The sequence below is a fragment of the Pollachius pollachius genome (genome assembly GCF_949987615.1).
Source record: "Pollachius pollachius genome assembly, chromosome: 19".
Classification (NCBI taxonomy): domain Eukaryota; kingdom Metazoa; phylum Chordata; class Actinopteri; order Gadiformes; family Gadidae; genus Pollachius; species Pollachius pollachius.
In genome coordinates this window covers 7,340,058-7,362,107 of record NC_136952.1, presented here as the reverse complement: position 1 = coordinate 7,362,107, position 22,050 = coordinate 7,340,058, and the positions used below count along the sequence as shown (strand labels likewise).

At 44.7% G+C, this 22,050-nt stretch overlaps 2 protein-coding genes across 2 annotated transcripts in view; one reads left to right on the top strand and one right to left on the bottom strand.

Moving 5' to 3' along the window:
• Positions 1-453: 453 nt before the first annotated feature.
• gsg1l2b (gsg1-like 2b) lies at positions 454-12,515 on the top strand (the record flags this gene model as incomplete). Its single annotated transcript, XM_079756728.1, has 5 exons — positions 454-751; positions 1,293-1,340; positions 5,380-5,532; positions 11,010-11,121; positions 12,194-12,515. 5 exons carry the CDS (start codon positions 454-456, stop codon positions 12,513-12,515), a joined length of 933 nt encoding a protein of 310 aa, XP_079612854.1.
• Positions 12,516-16,611: 4,096 nt separating this feature from the next.
• hs3st3l (heparan sulfate (glucosamine) 3-O-sulfotransferase 3-like) overlaps positions 16,612-22,050 on the bottom strand; it is a gene marked incomplete at its 5' end in the record, with an annotated part of 12,433 nt that continues 6,994 nt past the window's right edge. The window contains 2 exons of the mRNA XM_079756724.1: positions 16,612-17,038; positions 17,423-17,652. Coding sequence (XP_079612850.1) covers positions 16,650-17,038; positions 17,423-17,652 — 619 coding nt within the window. The 3' untranslated portion in view covers positions 16,612-16,649. The remainder of the gene's footprint in view (positions 17,039-17,422; positions 17,653-22,050) is intronic.

Here is a 22,050-nt window from a genome sequence, read left to right as displayed (position 1 = left end):
CATAGTTGGACTATCTGCGCAGTGCTCATTCATGATTTTTAATAGATAAATAATCGAAGTATCTGACGAGACTGCGTGATAATTAGGCCTACACTTCGAGCTGACAATCCCTGGGGCGGAGGTGTGTGTGGGGGGGAGGAGGTGTATGTTTGTGTGTGCGTGTGTGTGTTTGTGCGTGTGTGTGTGTGTGTGTGCGTGCGTGCGTGTGTGTGTGCGTGTGTGTGTGAGGAGGGGGTGGGAGTACAAAACCCGGGAACAGCCGCACAACTGAGCAGCATACGCGCGAGAAGAACGTCGCGAGCCAGGCGCGCACTGTCAACCAGCCGCAGTCGGATATATTCATTGATAAAAAAAGAAAGAAAACGGATTATGAGGATTTGTGAAGAAGTCATCAAGTAGCAGTGTTAATAAACGTCAGGATTAGTGCGGATTTCATCCCGGGTTTCCACAACAATGCTAGACCGGCGACGGAGAGCCTCCCTGGCTCTTACCTTGAACTTCCTCGCCTTGTTCCTCGCGATGTGCGCGCTCACCACCAGCTACTGGTGCGAGGGCACGCGGAAGGTGGTGAAGCCGTTCTGCACGGGACCCATCACGACCAGACAGTCGTTTTGCATCAGGTTTAACAGTTCTAACCTCAATGACACCCGCTTGGTCCAGTATATCTGGGAAACGGGCGAGGACAAGTACCTGATGAGGAAGTTTCACACGGGCATCTGGTTCTCGTGCGAGCAGAACGTCAACATGACGGGTAAGTTTTTTCCCGCGCTTGGGGACGAGAATAACTTCCAAAGCGTCAATTGTCTTGGGTGTTTTTGAGATTAAAATGTTGCTAAAAGTACTCTGTTATGTATCATATTTAGTTTATTAAAATAAATTGCAGGCTATCTGGGTTTATAAGTTAAGTCTAAACGACTAAGACCGACTGAAATGGCATTTCATGATCCGCATTGCATCAATAGTGCTTTATTTATTTTAAAAATCCTACTCCAAGCAAGCTGGGAGCTGGGACATTAATATCTTTTACTGGACGTTACTACAATTCTGTCAAGTTATTGGCAGACCCGGAGGATAGACAACTATAAATGCTGGTTGAACCGTTTTTTCCTCTTTCTGACATTAGACAAATCCCGAGATATGGTCATGTCTTTTTTACTTCTTTGCTTTCAGGGAGATTTTCGAATGATGATTTTGTATCAGACGTGTATGTTTTTGGTATATTGTTATAGACATTTCTGAAAAAATAATGTCCCCAGCAGCTATGTTTGAAATGTGTTTTTTTATTTTTTCAGGTGAAAACTGCAGAAGTTTCTTGTATGTGGCGCCTTCAAATGAAAGAGGTCAGTTAATAAACCCAAACCAGCCGTTACCATGTGGTAAATCTAGCCAATACAAGAACTGACCTATCAGAGTTAATGTGGATATTTAGACGCTACCATTAATTCACTGCACATTAATGTAACATGTGAGTGTAATCATAATAATGCTGATGATGGTTAGCTTCACTCAACTGAGTCAAGGTGTCCATGCAATTCATAAAATCAAAGAAATGTAAAACGGCCATAGTCATTGCCGCTAAATACACAATTTGAGCCAAAACAACCTAAATCAGCAGTCTCATTGGTTTCACCAGATAAATCATATCAATTGTCAATTGTATTCGGATTACAATATCGTCCTCCGTAGCTCTGTGAAAAGGTTGTTCTGGCAGCGGTACACATACAGCAACCAACAACCATAAATCATGCATTATTCCATACATACTCTCATCCATATGGCGTGTAAGTGACAGTGGGGCCGTTGTGTAGTCGTATCTCTATAACGGGTCCGTTGCACACGGGCTACTTGAGGTGTACTTTAGATGTTAATTTACGACGTGAGTCGGAAATTTAGATTGACTCGGTTACACTGATTGCGTGTGCAATCCATTCTCCTTTTATGGTCGTCATTTGAACACAAGCTCCATGCCTCCCGGTACAATGAGGCAAAAGGTTTCATGGACATCATGACGTTCTTCATGTGGAGGAGAACGGGTATGTTATCTGATACGCAGTGAGGAAAAATCTGACCAGGGTTCATGAAGACCTCCGTCCTTCACAGCAGCATCCCGCTGGTGTCCGCCATGCCTAATGCCTAATCCATCCATACATCAATCAATACACAATACGAGTTGGAAATGTGACCAATAAATATCCAGGTTAACCCGGATAAGTGGACCCAGACACCGGTGCAGGTTCCACGTGTGGAAGGTCACCTCGGCCTCATCGATCAACTCGGACAACAAAATAAAAATGAATACTGGGTTTAAGTGCCTCAGGACCCTGGGAGGCGGGACAGATGTCTAGAGCCATTTCAATTATTAAGAAACCCATCGATGACGACATTTGACGGTTGAAAATGCCTCGGCCACAGGGACATAAATCACACGGCGACGACATGTGAAGAATGGGGCGTATGGCTTCCCGGTTTACACTACACACAATGTGACCAGTCAGCACTTTTCAACGGACACTTTTTATAGCCAATCCCAACTAAGGCTCAATGTGTGAAAATGAAACGCTTGTGTCTCACTATGAAGCATCATTGTGGCACAAGAACCCCACCCCTGCCTGTGTTATTCCCGTGTGACCAGAGGGCCAGACATCAACAACATAATCGTGAATTAATCAAGATGGAGGCACGTGGATCAATTCAGGGGAAAGCCAATCCACCCCTTTTTGATTACAAACCCAATTGTTTTCGAGCGTTTGCTCACTGCCTCCAAACCGCTGTCTCCTCCAGTCCCCGTACTGTTCCCCCAAAATACTTATTGAATAAAAACCCTGTTAAACAAACAGCCTCCACATCCATTTCACACAATGAGTAGCTACAATGTTAAAGTGGGAAGCTGCAGTGCAGGCTTTCTTTCAAACTTTATGCATTTTAAATAATAAGTGAATCAAGAGATGCTTTGTAGATCACATGTCATTCAGTGCACACCGTGGATGAATGTTATCCTGTGAAGGTCAACTCTAGGACGTTCAGTTGGAGATACCTGACATGGTATGACACCTCCTTGCAGCACAGTGACCGAGGTGTGTCCTAGTTGATGTCAACACGTACACAGAGGAGACTGATTTCCCCCCGGTGGCTATTGAGTTCTCGTTTAGTGATGCTGATCGCGTTGTGTCTGGACGATGCTGTGTAACTGATACCGCTACAGCAGACAGGCTGTAGGCAAGCCTACAGCTGTAGGTCAGCCTACTGCTTCAGCCTTGCCTAAAGCTGTAGGAGTATGAAAGGACATGCCTCGTGGGTTATTGCACACAAACCCCTCTGACACAAACACACAAACACTCTTTTTCCTCGACACACACATTAACACACACACATACACACATGTACCATGATTATCCATCATATCCAATTGTCCGAGGCTTCATTTGCCAGCCAGTGTGTGTGTGTGTGTGTGTGTGTGTGTGTGTGTGTGTGTGTGTGTGTGTGTGTGTGTGTGTGTGTGTGTGTGTGTGTGTGTGTGTGTGTGTGTATGTGTAGGTGCAGGGGTACATGTTTGTGTGTGAATGTATGTGTGAGTGTGTGTTTGTGTGTGTGTGTGTGTGTTTTTGTGTAGGTGCAGGGGTACATGTTTGTGTGTGAATGTGTGTGAGTGTGTGTGTTTGTGTGTGTGTGTGTGTGTTTTTGTGTGTGTGCGTGTTTGTGACCAGGCTTGGGAGGTATTAGAGAGTGACAGGTGTGAAAGGAGGTCTGTCCCTCTATTCTACGCTCCAGTTATCTGCATAATCTGCTTTAATCTCCCTCATTGGTCGGTGATTATAACATCCCATAGTACAGCTCTAATCCTGTGTGTCAAACAAGGGAGAATATCCAAATATGTTGAAGGAAATTTACTAAACTACTTTGAGTTCCTACTTTGAGTTCGTAATTTACTTCTAGCAAAGTTATTAAGGGTTACCAAGGTGTGCATAAAGCATCAAAACATGATGTTCTAGGAAATCCATCGCAATCTCACGTCATTTCAGTTTATTGATTTCCTTATTTTCCTTCAATCTGTTTGAATGGGTGGGGTCTCTCCACTGCTGGCTACATACCCAAGCAAGTGACCAATAACCAGTTACTCATGTAGACAAGCCAGGCCACTCACATTACAGCAATGGCGCCTGTTGGCTGTGCCTCAGACTTTGAGGACGTACGGACTGCTCCAAACAACCAGTGGGGGAGGGGGACCACACCCGTACCATCCTGAGTGGACTAGCTGACTTTGAGAGGATCAATAAAGTTGTAATCTATTTTTATATACTACTGGACTTTTCCTGACAACATATTTAGTATACGCTTGGTGGATCCATCATTCATCAATGTGTTATGGTTATTTGACGTTTTCCCATCTTGTTGTCATCAATTGAAATGTACATGTTCTCTTTCTCTATCGTTCATACTGTCAAGTCCCTTAAAGACAAGCTTTTTATTTTTATTTCCCTACCATTTTGACTTCTCCTTAAAAATTTTTTTAAATTGAATGTGTTAGAAATGTTAAAGGATTTGCTCCAACGTATTTAGATTTCAACATAGAAATATATGATTTCATCCACCAGATGATATTTCTATTAAGAGAGGTATCAGTCTTCAAGTCATATTATGTCAGGCAGATATCCTTCTGACGATGTAATTACTACCTAAAGCACCCTTGGATAGGTTGGATTATATAGGTGTCGGTGTCATCTTTTGGAAGCTCTGTAGCTGGTGTATCAATGTGTGTGTGTGTGTGTGTGTGTGTGTGTGTGTGTGTGTGTGTGTCTACTCAAGGTGCTCTGTGTCTCAGCCGGTGATGTATCATCTCTGTCTCGCTGACAGAGAAGGTTAATGATATGGGTGAGCGGGTCACCAGGCCAGCTTTCTCAACACACACACATCTTACACACACCTAACACACACAAACACACATCCTACACACCCGCACACACATACATTCCCTTTGGTATCTCTGTCCTTACTTCCCATTCCTCCCCTCCCCTGGTCATATTTTTTTTTAAATCAATTTCCCCTCTCTCCCTCTCACATCTGTCCCCCTCCTCATCCACTCCACACTCCTCCATCTGCCTTCCTCCACCCTCTCAACCCCCTCCTCCTCGCTCCAGCTCCTCATCCCCCACCTCCCTCCCCCCTCTCCCCTCTCCAAACCCTGCTCCTCCTCCTTCCCCCTGGTCCACCTTCATCCCCCACCTCCCTCCCCCCTCTCCCTTCTCCAACCCCTCCTCCTCCTCCTCCTCCTCCTCCTCCTCCTTTTTCCCTCTCCTCCTCCTCCTCCTCTTTCCCCCTAATTACCTCTCCTCCCTAATCGGTTCTGCTAATTGTTCTTCCAATGTTATACTCCCTCTCCAGGCGTGCTCTGGCTGTGTATTGTGGCCGAGTGCCTGTACATTCTCCTGCTGGCCACCGGGGGAATCCTAATGTCCATCGAAGTGTGTCAGATTGGAAATGTCATCGATGGTCTCAAGCTGAACGCCTTCGCCGCCATCTTCACCGTTCTGTCAGGTAAAGATCGTCCTCCTGGGGCACTCGCCTGATTTTGATGATGGTGATGATGATGGTGGTGATGGTGATGATGATGATGATGATGTTGACCTTGAGGATGATGATGAGGGTCATTATGATGATGATCATGATGATGACCAGCATTGCTTATTCCCTGCTACTATTATTGTTTAAAAAACATCCAAACAGCAATTAACTGCTTTGGGCTTTAAAGAAAACGGTGTTGTGTTGATTTGCGATTATTTTTTCAATAAGTTAACCGTATTTTTACTGCCAAGCAAGGCAAACAAAATTGGTCAACACATTATCACAGATACAATGGAAATCAATAAAGTGTTTGTTTGACCAAGTTAGGTACAGGGAAAAACAACATTCACAGAATAACACACAATCAATAACACATTCTGCAATGCTTCAAATGAAACTTTAATTACAGTGTGTCATTCCTACAGTGTTTATACATCACATTTTATTCATGCACTCCCTGGTATCAGCACACTTCACATGCCGGTCAAACAGTACTCTGTCCTTCTTTTGTTAAGAGAGGACTTAGTAGTGACCTTTTTTTAATCCACTCTGTGAAAACGATCCGTGGCGGTGATTCAACAGTGAGAACTAGTCTCCATAGCAATGAATAGGCCGTTTTAGTTTTAAGTCTTTTTCGTTGTCGCAGAAAATCACATTAAAGCGTAAGCAAAACCCCAAATCACTTTTTCAGTTATAGCCCCGTTCAGTGTTATTACATTTATTTAATTTCAGGCTCATTTTTCACACGGTTAAACGGGGGTGTATTCAGCAAAATTCAAGAACACTGCTACTTCGGGCCAAGAAACACTTCTCTCATTGGGGTCAATTTCTATTAGCTCTGCTTCTGCGTCCTGATAACTTTCTCCAACGCGTCACGTACCAGTTTCCATGGAACCCAATGTGTTGGCGTTCTCTACTACCCTCACAACTTTTGTGTTGCCTCAACAGATTTTGGAATCTTCTGGAAGTTCTGCTTGAACAGGGGTTTACCAACGCTTTAATAATTTATTTCTTAAGAATACTGTTAAAAAAAAATTAACAGCAGCACAATGAGTTTCTAGCTTGCTCAGCTTTGCCCATAAAATAGTGGAAATTAAGTCAGGCAATATTGTTGGATATATTTTTACGTGGCTGAATGGATTGCTAATAGTTGTCCATCCTCCCCTGATTAACAAGCCCCAGAGGACCAGTTAGAAGACACCACAGCAAGCTTTATTAAAGCCCTTCAACACAGGGTGATGAAGAGAGAGAAGAGAGTTCAGGACGGGCCAACAGAGTAGGGGAAGAGGAAGAGGCGCTTGAGGGGTTTGGCTCTCTGGTACTAAACATGCTTTGTTGTTCAGCATACATTCCCACTGTGCTGATACAATTAACTGTTTAATTAAAAAGAAGCAATTTCCCTTTCACTGAGCCCCAAATGTATTCCAGAAGTTTCCACACTTTGGGGTTTGAGTGAGGCTTGAGGGAACCGGCCTAGATAATATTATTTGCATTCGCCGGTATGTGTGTATGTATATATTATACAATGTTATGTTCTCACATTAATTCTAGTTTTTAAAACAAAAATACCTGAACGTAGTAGAATTTAGTAGGAAAATTCAGAACAAATTGTATGTGAATTATGCATGTGACAATCAAATATAATAATTTGGTTGATTTGCTGCGGACAAAACAGACTTTAACAAGAAGTAATATAACTTCCCACAATCAAGAAACAATAAGGGGCCAAAGAAACAGGCAGGCACTTTTTATGAAAGCGTTGTAAGATCGCAATGAAAAGAAATGTTTTCTCTGTCCAAGCCAGCCGGCACTGTTGTAAAAGAGTTGACGCAACCATTGTCAAACCCAACTCCAGAGGAGCCTTATGTCCCATTCAGTCTCGTTGGTCTAGCAAAAGGTTTGCACCATCCAAGACACTTTGAGCTGAGATGTCACCAGTCGTCAAACCAACCCAATACAATATTTTGCCCCACTGTGCCCTCTTTCATTTTTATGATTCATCCACCTTGCACTGCGATGATTCAATATCAAATCGGGAAAGCACATTCGCTTTTTTTTCCTACATTCAAACTAGAAAAGATTTCCCTGGTGTAAACCTCTCCACAGAGGCTGTTTCGACGACTCAGAACGAGAGCAGAGCAGTGATGTTCCTGGATGTTCCCAGAGCAGACCGGGCTGAAGGGAACATTATGAATGTTCGCATGGGGGAGCACGTAAGGCTGTCGGATCCGGGATTTCGACACGCTCTCCGTGACCGAGGGCTGCCTCCATTTGCATAATGCTATGATAATTCTGAGGTGGGGATGCCTTACAGAACCGACCAGGGCCGGGCTGAGGAATAAGAAGTGGGATCTTGAGTGGTAATCTCATTGTTAGGAAAACCCTGCTTTCGTTCCTGCAAGGTGTGGTGTGTTTAATTCTTCTGAGTGGTTGAGTATTCCAATTTTGGCCATTTAACATGACAGCAGCAAGTAGTGGGAAGGGAGGGTGATGGGTGATGGGTGTGTTGGGTGGGGGGGGGCGGAGAGAGACAGGGAAGATTAGAAATTAACTGGAATGAACTAGGCGAGAGTTATGGAAGAGCTGCTCCTCAATAGAAAGCAGAGACACTTTTAAAAAGCACAGACACAGTCAGTATGAAGCAGAAACGATTAAAGAGCCAAGGCATCTTGAAGATGAGGAGGGCAGGGGCATCGAGAACACAGAGCACCTCCTCTGCTATACATGTCTGTTACACAGGGAACTATACATGTCTGCTACACATTGAACTAAACAATCTGTCTGTTACATAGTGAACTAAACAATATCACTGTCACACATTGAACTAAACAATCTGTCTGTTACATAGTGAACTAAACAATATTACTGTCACACATTGAACTAAACAATCTGTCTGTCACACAGTGAACTAAACAATATTACTGTCACACATTGAACTAAACAATCTGTCTGTCACACAGTGAACTAAACAATCTGTCTGTTACACAGTGAACTAAACAATCTGTCTGTTACACATTGAACTAAACAATCTGTCTGTTACACAGTGAACTAAACAATCTGTTTGTCACACACTGTAAAAAATAATCTGTCTGTCACACAGTGAACTAAACAATCTGTCTGTCACACATTGTACACAATAATCTTTCTGTCACACAGTGAACTAAACAATCTGTCTGTTACACAGTGAACTAAACAATCTATCTGTTACACAGTGAACTAAACAATCTGTATTTTACGCAGTGAACTAAACAATCTGTCTGTTACACAGTGAACTAAACAATCTGTCTGTTACACAGTGAACTAAACAATCTGTATTTTACACAGTGAAATAAACAATCTGTGTGTTACACAGTGAACTAAACAATCTGTCTGTTACACAGTGAACTAAACAATCTGTATTTTACACAGTGAACTAAACAATCTGTGTGTTACACAGTGAACTAAACAATCTGTATTTTACACAGTGAACTAAACAATCTGTATTTTACACAGTAGCTAAACAATTGTTTCTGTAGCTCACCCATGCCCACTCTGTCTTCTCCTTTCTCTCTGCATACCTTGTTCTCCCGATCTTTCTCACTCTACCTCTCCCTTTTTCATCTCTCTCCCTACATAATGTCTCGCTCAGACGGAACCAGCCGAAGGGTAAAGGTTGAGGGAAGAGTGAGTCACTATGTAACACAATCAGGGGACATCATGTATCAGGGGACATCTTGTTTCTGACGGTGTTCACAAATGTCAGCATGGCAGTCCTTTTCAAATCTCCCAGAATGCAGCTGAGTATGGGGGTCAAACAGAGCACTGTGTTTCTCCACATCATTTACAGAACTTTTTTTTTTAACAACTATTGGAGATTGTAGATACTAATGTTTTAACTGATACCACCATGTGCTGCACTATGGTTTTTCTATTTTATGTTGTGTTTTATCGAGGTCGTAACTTATGTTACTGCTGCCATGCTCTTGAAAACGAGACGTAGAATCTCAAGGGGTTAACCAGGGAAAGGTAGTCCCTTGGTTAAATGAATTGAAATTCGTTTTTTTCCTAATTTCATCCGCCATGATGGGGTTTCAATGAAACTATGAAATTCTTAATGGGGAGCCCTGATTGGTTGCCTATGAGCTTCCAACCGCCAGCGTTGCCCTAATCCACAGTAACCATCCGAACTGAACAAGGAGAGTTATCACCTGATCACTCAATGTTCTTCAGTAGCTGCCTTGGTTCCCACGCCGACCTCTAATCTGTACACATAGATAGCTCTGTTTCCACCATCGTCTCTCCAGTAGCTGCCTCTGTCCCAGCTCTTCCCACACAGATAAGACGACCCTTTCACCAGCTCAGGCTAACCGCTACTGCTTCTGCACTGCCGAGCGCGGCCCGTAGATAAATCTGGCTGCTCGATAAGGACGTCCGGGCACACATGCAGACGAAGAGGAGATTGTGTGTATGTGTGTGTGTGTTAGTGTGTGTGTGTGTGTGTGTGTGTGTGTGTGTGTGTGTGTGTGTGTGTGTGTATGTCTGGATGTGTGCATGTGTGCGTGTTATCATGAAGGATGGTCTGTCCCTCACATAGCTTAAGTTACCAAGGCAGCCTTGACCCTAAAAATTATTAGCCCCGCTATTTTGACCCGCTCTTGGGATGAAGGCTGCTGGTGCCTCTTAGTGCTATTTGTCTATACCTACATAGTGTGTTAGCTATTGTTATCAATTCCTAGTTAACAAATACAGGGAAACGTTAAATTAAAGCATGAAATAAAGATTTTTTACATGACATGAAATCTAACTACAAGGTATTATTGCCTTTTTTTATTAAATACTTAATATACTCTCTGAATTTCTATAAAAAATATTATATAGCAGTGGTCTCTCTTTCAAAGGCTGAATTTCAGTGGATTCTGATAACCAATTGCAATTGTAGCTTTTTTTTACTTCCATAATGTTACTCAGCAGTTATTTTCTCACACTGTGAGAAGGTTGTTGAATGTCAGAGACAACAAGAGCAGAATTTCTCAAGCTAACGTCTAAGACAAGGCACATGGATTTCAAAGGGCTCCTCATTACCAATGTAAGAAAACCAGGTGTATTTTGGCGTTGTCAAATGCGGCACTGACTGATAAATAACATGTGAATTAATTTATAATTAGCTTATATTATTAAGGATTATTTTTCATGGGACCAACCATTTTTTTATTTTACTCCCAATAAATGTGAGGTTGCAAAGGAAAAGCCTACTTCGGAAGGGCAACACTTTAGAACCGAAATAGAATCAGGGGTTGTTGGTTTTTAATCTAGGGGGCTGATAGATTGGCATGGATTTTCTATAATAAGAACTGAGGAAAATGAGTTAGCGTTTTTTTTACAATCAGAAGAAGGTAGTGCGCCACCGCCACCCAGCGGTCAGATTGGGGACTGCATGTGTATTCACCACGAGTTTCTATTTGCTTTGTTAGGTCTGCTAGGCATGGTGGCCCACATGATGTATACCACAGCCTTTCAGCTCACGGTCAGCCTGGGCCCGGAGGACTGGAAACCACAGACATGGGACTACAGCTGGTCATACATGTAGGTGACCCATAAGTAACCTCAAAACATCTTCCTGGAGTGTTCCTTCTGACACATGACATCATTCAAGTACATGATTCTCTTTTGATGAAAAATGCTTTTACGTTGGTACATATATGGTACACTGTATTGGAAGATATTATAACATTTTGTAAATGTTATAATATTTTGTACATTTTGTAAAATATGGTGATTTTTTATTTTCCACAACAAGGGATACAATGCTGTGAATTGTTTACTTGTGTATTTAATTGAAAATGGTGTGTAGGACATAGCATCTCAGAAGTGTATTAGTAAATTTGAGAATCAATCAACTAATGAATGTAAACTCAAATCCAAACAACAGCAGGAATGATTTTTTAATAAAAACATTATTGACAAGGGACAGCTCTGCTTCTCTCTCTCTCTCTCTCTCTCTCTCTCTCTCTCTCTCTCTCTCTCTCTCTCTCTCTCTCTCTCTCTCTCTCTCTCTCTCTCTTTCTTTTTCTGTGTCTGTCTGTCCGTCTCTCTCTCTCTCTCTCTCTCTCTCTCTCTCTCTCTCGCTCTCTTCTCACTCTCTCTGAGAGATGCTGTGCAGTTATATATTTATTTAGAATTGTGTTCCTTGATATTTGGGTTCATTTTGTTGTATTTATTGAGCTGCATTCCTTGTCCTCTCAACTCTTTTCCTCTCTCTCAACTCTCTCTCTCTCTCTCTCTCATCTCTCTCTCTCCCTCTCCCCCCCTCTCTCTCTCTTTCTCTCTCTCACTCTCATCTCTCTCCCTCTCTCTCTCTCTCTCTCTCTCTCTCTCTCTCTCTCTCTCTCTCATCTCTCCCCCTCTCTCTCTCGCATCTCTCCCCCTCTCTCTCTCACTCTCATCTCACTCATCTCTCTCTCTCTCTCTCCCTCCCTCTCCCTCTCTCTCTCTCATCTCTCTCCCTCCCTCTCCCTCTCTCCCTCCCTCTCCCTCTCTCTCTCTCATCTCTCTCCCCGTCTCCCTCTCTCCCTCTCTCTCTCTCTCTCTCTCTCTCTCTCTCTCTCCCTCTCTCTCTCTCCCTCTCTCTCTCATCTCTCTCACCGTCCCCCTCCAGCCTGGCGTGGAGCTCCTTCACTGCCTGCATGGCCTCCTCCGTCACCACCATCAACCGCTACACCAAGACCATCCTGGAGTTCAAGCACAAGCGGCGCAACATCGAGAAGAACCTGAAGATCAAGCAGCGTCTGCTGGAGCTGGACTCCCCCGAGCAGGTGTGGGACATGTACATCAGCTCCGTGCCCAGCACTGCCCAGGAGCTGCTGGACCTATCCTCCTCCTCCACCACCAACGGGGGCCGCAAGCTGTCCGGAGCCTCCGTCTTCCTGGACCTCAACAACCTGCCCTCCCACGACCGCCCCGGGGAGGAGTACTGCTGAAGAGCTCGGGGAACACCGGAGCTGTGTGGTGGTGTGTTGGGGGGGGTGTGTGTGTGTGTGTGTGTGTGTGTTAGAGAGAAAGTGTGTTTGAGAGATTGTGTATGTGTATGTGTAATGGCACTTCTTTTTGGGCAATGTTATAGACTTGTGTTGCACACACAAACACACACACAGTTAGGTATACAGACAACCACACACACTGTCAGAACCGATGAAGCTGTTCCCTGAGTAATGGGGGCCGTGTCACAACGGCTGACCTTCCACCTTCACCTTAATGGCTTCGCCCACCGCGGGAAAGAAATGTACGGAAAAAAGTACAGTGGTCTAGCATTGTATTGATCAAACTCCATTTACCATAATTCAATGCCAAACGTAGGGGGCCAAAGACGAGTTGAGGAACAGTGAACCACCCCTCCCCCCCACACCCACACAGACACACACGCACACACACACACACACACACACACACACACACACACACACACACACACACACACACACACACACACACACACACACTCACATACTCACATACATACACACACTCACATACATGCACACACTCACACTAACACACACACTCACACACACACTTTCACATACACAGACCCACACACAGACACACACACAAACATACACACACACATACACATACAAACTCACAAACTCACATACAAACACACAGATGCACAAACCTGCCCAGGACCTTCCTGTGGAGGGGACTGATCGCCAAGCCAACGTTACCCTCCACATGAGGAACACACGGCAGAGCCCAACTCAATACCACTACCACTACACTACCACGACCACTACCACTAATACTACCACTACCACGGTCACTACCACTACCACTGTCACCGTCACCGTCAGTGTGACTCCAGCAGCCTGTTCAGTCACCAACACATCGAGGCTGACGAGTTGCCCTCATCAAAGAGAATGGACAATGTGGTCAGCAGGGTCCGGTAGCTTCCCTAGGTTTGGCGAGTCTGCATCCTTTTACTCTCTGTATTCCAACATGTTCAAGGTTTTCTTTGAAAACACTGACATGGTTAAAGCTGCTGTCAGCAACTTCCGCTGCCCCCCACTGAAGGTTAAGTTTTGATTGTAGTTTTGTGGTTGTCATGCCTCCCGGCTCTGTAGCAGTGACCAACAAATACATGACGACCATGCGACCAAATCAATGTACAAATGAATCAACGAAACATAGAGCGAGGAAAAATAGCAAAATAAAATGTATTGCAGCTTTAAGAACCCAGTTGTTAGGACAGACGGTTCCTCTGTAACCCTTGGTTTAACACTGAGCCACAGGGCAACACGTTAGGCACTGCTGCCCCACTCCACCTGACAGCCTAATGGCTATTGGCCTCCTTGCTACAACATAAGGTAGCTCAATACACTCTCTGACTAGTGTTGCGTTGCCTGTTGAAGTTGAAAATCTATTAGTGGCTAGCTCTTGTCCTCCTTTTTCTAATTATTTGAAAAGTTCCTCATAAGTGGATTTAAGAAGAAAGAGTTTATTCATGAATGTGTACGTGGACTTTTTGGGCTGACAGGGGGTGAATGCAGATTGTACAGCCAGTGTACAGTCCGATGAAAGGAACCGTGGGCAGAGAGCTGTGCTGAGTGCCTTTGATTAAAGCTTGATCGAAACACCATCATCTGACCTCACTACATTTCTAATGAGGGAAAATCCCTTTTTTATTAGCACCATTGTTAAAGCCCTGTTAGGAAGGAAACGTGATCTGATTTATATGTATATATGCTCTATCGTAGATAATATATATCTGTGCCAAGCTGCCGGAAAACCCCCAGTGGATTTTCTGCTGTCTCCTTGTCTTTGAAGGGAGTAAAATACATCAGATGTTTTTAGTTTTTAGGATTTTTTTGATCGTTTTTACTAGATGACGACTACTACTTAATCATGGCCCTTTCTTAGAGACGCCAGCCAAATAGTTGGGCTTCTTTGAACATTGAATTGTATTAGAGCAGAGAATTCTAGAGAAAAATACCGAGTAACAAGAGACTGCAGTTGTTGTTATTGGTATTGACTTAAAGTGCATTTGAAAAAATATCTATTGTATAATATTGTGTATTAATGAATGTATGTATTTATTTATTTATTTATTTATTCCTTAATCCGAAAGAAGAATGTCAAGTAGAGCCCGTTCAGAATTGAGTGTATTAAGTAATGATTTACTTTTGTTTTTGATATCTTTTTGATTTGCTGAAGCATGGGTTTTAGGATTATGTCATGACCGTGTTTTAGATTGTCATATTTTTTAGTCGTGCTCTTTCGTTACTGTGTGTTTTTTGCAACCTTAAAAAATTGATATGGATAAAAACGGTGTATTTGTATGGGGAAAATTGTTAATGGGAAATTAGGGGATAACTCGACACAAAAAGTATTTTTATTTCAGTATTTACTAACGTTATTCGCCCTCTTCGGAAGAACATTTGCCACAAGAGGGCGCTCGCCTCTCACCTTAGCAGTAATGGCGCCCTCTAGTATTAACCGTTGACGACCGTTGTATAAATTAAATTCAAATGGACTTTTATATTGTTGATTTTTGTTAGTGTCTCCATAACTAGTCTTAAGATACTTAATACATTGACGTCTTGGGGGGGGGGGGGGGGTCATTCCCTGCACAATACACACAGTGTGTTGTGTGTATGTATTTATCAGAGGATATGTACACTTTTATCCCTTTTGAGTTAAGAATAATTTGTTAGAAGTGCACATCAAATCAATGTGCACTTTTTACAAATCGATGTAAAACAAATTGAAAAAAATATATATACCGGGTATATATTAGTAATAGAGTAATAACCAAGTAAATATATTTAATGTAAAAATAAATCTAGGAATTGATTCACACAAATCTCTGCTTGAAAATAGTATTTTAATGTTTTCTTTTATGCTTTCAAACTAGTGCAAATACATGCAAACCCAAACGGCAGTCAGTCAGTTTCCTGAACACAGAAGTCATGAGGATCCATAGGCTACTAGGTAGACTCAGAGAAACATTTCACTTGCACAACGAGCTGGTGGTGGGGGACAGGGGGGACGGGGGCGGACCTCGTAAACTGTGTTTCTCGGGGGACAAGCGATCCACGCTGGTCATCTTTTGCAGAATTCCGACCCACATCTATTATTCACGAAATACAAAACCACTCCGTCACATACCGTCGAGCTCCTCCAAAGATGTTCCGCGTCCGCTCAGCCTCTCCGCTGCTCCCCGCATTAAACATTCATCCTCCCGTCGCCCTGCCATCTTGCCAGTGGTGGTCCAGCATTTTCCAGGAATCACAGCAGTGAAGGTTGATACTCAATCTGCGCATTGATTGCCTATTGGTGGGTTTAACCATAACCTCGGAGACTGTTACAGGTATAAAGGCAGGGCTGAAAAGTGATGTGATCAGTTTTCATTTCCTGTTAATCACTTTCTAGGATCCATACCGGGGCTCGGCCTTCTACAACCGCAGAGCTGTTTAGTGCAGACACAAAGACGATGATGTTACACAGGTTGTAGCGGATGATAAGGCTGTAGCTCAGTCATTCATTTCCATTCACACACTATCCTGTCACATCGAATCATACTTTTCATTTCACTTGTAGTCCAACTTGTAGTCCCGACGTTTTCCCTGCCCCCCGAGCTATTCTACACAGTATCACAGTATAAGTGCAGATATAAACACATCATTACATCCACCTGCAGCAGTGGCAGTATGGAATGTCAGAGCAATGTCTGTTCTATGGCTGAACCCCTTCTCAGATACACTCTGGACCCCTCCTCAGAAACACACATTCTGAACCCCTCCTCAGACACACACACCCTTGACCCCTCCTTAGACGCATGTCTCGAACCTCATGATTGATTGATAGGGGGGGGGGGGGGGGTGGAGAAAGAATGAAACACTACACTGGGAGGATCTGACCAACTCTTATAGGATGGGGTCGAACCCCAAAACGTCCACCCCTCTTCCTCAAGTCCGGTTGGCTTCCGTCCTCCACAGGGGGTACTGTTGGGAATGTTAAGTCTGCTCAGTCCACCGTGACCACCACAGGCTTTCATTTCTGTCCTGAGGCCTTCCAACCCTTTACCAATGAGACCATCCCTCACAGGGGGAGAGGGCTCACTGCCAGCCAAAGTCCTGGCCCACCATACGGTAGAAGCGCTGGTTGTGCGGCCGGTAGAAGTCCCGGAGCCGGCGGACGACAGCGGGTCGGATGGAGGCGTGCGTGCGGCCCTTGGTCTTGCCCAGGCAGTGGGGCTTGCTGCTGCCCTCGGGCTTCTTCAGGCAGGGGAAGCCCTTGGTCTTGTTGAAGTAGAAGTGCTTGTCGGTCACGATGCGCTGGAGGCCCAGGAAGTCCTGCACCCGGGCCAGCTCGCCGGCCGGGTCGGAGATCAGCGTCTCCCCGCTGACCAGGTGGATCTGGTGCCGGGGGAACCAGGCCAGCCAGCGCTCCAGGTGCTGGGCGTACAGGCCGATCCACAGTGGGCTCCACTGGGAGTCGATCTGACCTGGGGGGGGGGGGGGGGGGGCCGACAGAACCATCGTCAGGACCTGCCTATGTCTGTATCATAATGCGGCCTCCATACATACACCGATAGGATGAACGTATGCTTCACAATGCAGGGTGCACCATTCAATATAGCATGACCATGTATTATACTGTTAAACTGTATAAAACCGTTCAATATATTGGGATTTTTCCTTCATCCATTCTAATACCAACGTTCCAATAATAATAATCGATATGAAATAACATAGGCATAGAATAGTACTGTGCTTTAAATTAGTATTCAAATCGTCAAAGTGAGTGTGCTTATTTGAATATCGATGATACAGTACTGATCGGGACTTTGTGTATCAAAATACAATGTCATGGCAAAGTGTGTTCCAACCTGTGGTGCGGTTCTTGAAGACGAGGCCTTCGAAGGGGGGGATGTTGGGGGTCTTGGAGATGATCTGGGTGTAGTCTGATATGGCCCGGGTCACAGGGTCGCGGACCACCACGATCAGCTTCACGCCCCGGGACATGGCGTGCACTCGCTCCGGTGCCTCGGCGGTGACGAAGTAGCGAGGCGTCTTCTCCATGACGATCTGTCCCTCCAGGGCCTTGGGCATCATGCTCCTGCAGGGACAGAGGTGAACCGTTGGGTGAGGAAACTCAGCAGCTACGAACAGTATGAGCACCGCCACAGTCAGCGAAGGTACGTGGTACGCAGGAAGGATGCTTGAATGTGAGGCGTAGAAGAGCGTAGAAGAACAAACAATTAGATAAGAATAATCATACGTACTCCCCCCATAACGGTCACAGAGGGGCACTGTGTCATCTTGGACTATGAAATTAAAAAGTTCAACAAAGTTTTGGTTCGTTCAAAGTAGTTAGTTATGTGGAATGTGTGTATGTTAGTGTGTCCAAGTGTGTAAGTGTGTATCTGAGTGAGCGTGTGTGTGAGTGAGTAGGAGTGTGTGTGTGCGTGTGTGTGTGTGTGTGTGTGTGTGTGTGAGAGAGAGGGAGAAAGGGGATCCATTTGTTCTCTAATGGCCAGCCTCCAGGTATTTCTACATTGTCATTAGTAAACGTCTGCGGCGTACCTGCGGCTGAATTGATTGCAAAACTCCCCTGCAAACATAACATGGATAATTTGGGCACACACACACACAAAGACCCCACACGCACACTGAAACCCAGACACGCAAACAGGTACACAACAGAGGTCATTCAGTCACTGTCAAATGAGCCCAATAAGCGATAGACCTTCAATGTGGGAAATCTATAAAGGACTACAGGGCTACAGACAACCAACAAAAAGTGTGTGTGTGTGTGTGTGTGTGGGGGGGGGGTGCTATTGTCTCCAACATAAACAGATGAGTCATTAGTTAGATCTCTATTATGCTCTATTATTCATCACCCCCCCCACCCCCGACCCTAACCCCCCCCCCACACACACACACACACACACACACACACACACACACACACACACACACACACACACACACACACACCCTCTGCCGTTCCACCAGATGCCCAACAAACGTCCTTCATTCTGGGATGATTGTTCCTGCACCTCCCTGCTTGTAGAGGCTCAGCTTTCACCTGCCAGCACACCTGAGTCACCATCACACACACACACACACACACACACACACACACACACGCAATATGTTTAATGTATCTCTTCCTCGATATGCCAACAATGACTACTGCTCCCTTAACAGAGACTCCACCTCCCCAAGTTGGTCCTAGTGGACAAAACAAACACAGTGACAACGAGTCTGACAGCAGTATCGGACCCTGCAGTCTCGTCATGATTCTGTCTTCTATCTAGACATGTCTGGGGGTTCTAGTAGCTCAGGTGGTGGAGCAGGTCGTCTGGCAACGGGAAGGTTGCTAGTTTGAACCCCGGCTCCTCCTAGCCAAGTGTGGAAGAGTCCCTGAGCAAGGCATTAAACCCAAACTGCTCCCGATGAGCTAGCTGTTCCCTTGCATGACCGACACCGCCGATGGTGAATGAATGTGTGCATGAATGTGTGATTGTGATGCACTAATTGTAAGGGGCTTTATTAATGCAGTCCATCCAGGGGACAAGGCAAACAGAAAGACAAGACAGAACAGACGGACATCCTGCTGAGAATGTCCTCTGGCGGAAAGCTCTGTTTCCTCTGCTAGCTGCAACATGAGCCCCCCGTCAATGCCCATACGCACACACGTACACAATCCAATACACACATGCACACTGCTTCAGGGACACACATACGCAGACACAGTGATCTCATCTGATGTGCAGCACTTAGTATCAGGACTTCCCTTTTAACGCTGATACCACCGCAGAAGAGACAGGCTGTCTGTAACGTACGCACACACACGAATACGCACACACACTCATGCACACACACACAAACACACACAGACACACACACATACACACAGTCACGCACACATACAGAGAGTCAGAACACACATGGTCACACACACATACACACACACACACACACACACACACACAATGTACGTTACAAAATGAACAACCAAAGACACACACACATTACAAACCCATTACACACCTTAGTTACAAAACGATCATAAATCTCTCGATCATCAAGTTCCACCATTCACTGATGCACTTCTGGATTTCAATCTCCATTACACACACAGGCACACACACACAGACACACACGTACACACACAATGTATGGGTGGGTAGAAATTCGACATGGTTAGTGTGTGGTGCACTGTCATCTTATTGTGGGCTACTCCTTGGTGTTTCCTGGGCCGTTCAGTGGCGGTACCTACGGAGAACGACCAGACCATGTTGTGGTTAGAGGTTAGCCGTGCGGTGGCGCTCCTGCCTTAGAGTCCTGCAGCGACACCTGAGCAACAACACTGGCTAATTAGCACCTGAGAGAGCACTGTTAGCTGTAGAGAGGAGACAGCAGGTCAATACAGGATTAATATCGCAGACACGCAGCCATACCCTGCTATAAAGTGGCTGTAGTAGGTGTTTCTCATCCGGGTTTAAGAAAAATGGCAAGACATATTTCGGCATTTACTTTAAGACCCTTTAAGCTACAGACGGCCATTCTGAAAGAGAGTTCTTTGTCATAATTAATCAAATGCTCTGAGAGAAAGCATTGAACAATGCTGTATTTGTGGCTGTTGCAGGCCTTTAATAATGCATCCAATAATTGAATTCGGCCAAAACGTAATGATTGGCTGGCCTGCCTTTCTGTCTACCTGCCTACCTGGGCTCACCACTCATTGTGCATGACCAGAGTCTTCCACCAGGCTATGTGTAGCTAAGGCTAGTGAGCTAGTCATGTGTTTTGGAGCAGTGACTTTGAAGTAAGGCCTGATGTTTTTTTTCTTTTCAGATGAAATCTAGTCATTCTGGCTGGCTTGTCCAAATCGCTAACCTTAGCTTTAAGAGATGCTTTTAGCATTGACTTTAATGAAAGTATGTCAATATAGGGTTGTTGTATTCTATTGTTTATTGTATCACTTATCTTATATATCTTATATCTTATTGTATTTCCCTCACAGAATTAATATACTGTTGTGTCTTATGTTGTCTCAATGTCAAATGATATTCATCATATTATATAGAATTGAATTATGAAAGGAACTTGTATTAACGTAACAACAGACATATATATATATATATCTTTTATATATATATATATATATATATATATATATATATAGGCAGGGTAATTGGTGGTTTAGTAGAGCTCTGTCAGACTGCCAGGCCTCCTGTATTATGGGATGTCAGATCAAACATGTCGCGGATGAACACGGGGATTAGCATAAGCAAGCAAGCGAGTGTCTAAGCCTCTGCTTTAAGGAGCCACTTCTCCTGTAATCCCATTCCCCAACATCCCCCTGCGGCCCTCCCTCGTGGGTTAGCCGCTGCTGGGCCAGCCTCTAGTGGGTTAGGTTATGGTGGGTTAGGTCCTGGTGGGTTAGGTTATGGTGGGTTAGGTCCTGGTGGGTTAGGTTATGGTGGGTTAGGTCCTGGTGGGTTAGGTCCTGGTGGGTTAGGTTATGGTGGGTTAGGTCCTGGTGGGTTAGGTCATGGTGGGTTACGTCCTGGTGGGTTAGGTTATGGTGGGTTAGGTCCTGGTGGGTTAGGTCCTGGTGGGTCAGGTCCTGGTGGGTCATGGTGGGTTAGGTCCTGGTGGGTTAGGTTATGGTGGGTTAGGGTCCTGGTGGGTTAGGTCCTGGTGGGTCAGGTCCTGGTGGGTTAGGTCATGGTGGGTTAGGTCCTGGTGGGTTAGGTTATGGTGGGTTAGGTCCTGGTGGGTTAGGTCCTGGTGGGTCAGGTCCTGGTGGGTTAGGTCCCTGTGGGTTAGGTCATGGTGGGTTAGGTCCTGGTGGGTTATGTGTTGGCTAGCTTTCTGGTGGGTAAGGTCCTGGTAGGTAATCCCAGGGGGATTAGCTGCTGGTGGGTAAACCCTACTGGGGTAGCTGCTGGTGGGGATAGCCCTGGTGTCATAGTGGCAGGTTAGTAAGCCCCTTGTGGGCTAGCTAGGGCCTGCCCCAGCCCCTCTGGCTATTGATCTCCACAAGAAGACCCAGCACGGAACAATGAACAAAAGGTGATTTTGTTTTCAAAATGGTGATGTTTTCAAAATGCATTTTCCCATCCTATATCACATTACATAACGTCCTATAAATCGCCCTGTATCCCATCCCATGAATCATCCTTTATCACATCCAATAAAACATCCTATATTATACCAATTAAATACAATATCATATCACATAGCACATCCTACAGAACATCCTATACATCATATATCACATCCTTTAAATTCATACATATCATAATTCACACGCTATAGCACACAATTCACACAAACTCACACAAACACATTCAGAGATCATTCTAGATGCTCTACATCTCCTAACCCCTAACTTTTCCCTGATGCTGTGCTTGAGGTGACACCTTTCTACAGAGACAGTGTTAAACTACGTGAACTCTTAGACTCAATGCTAAGCTATCTCTTGCCAGTGTGTTCCTAA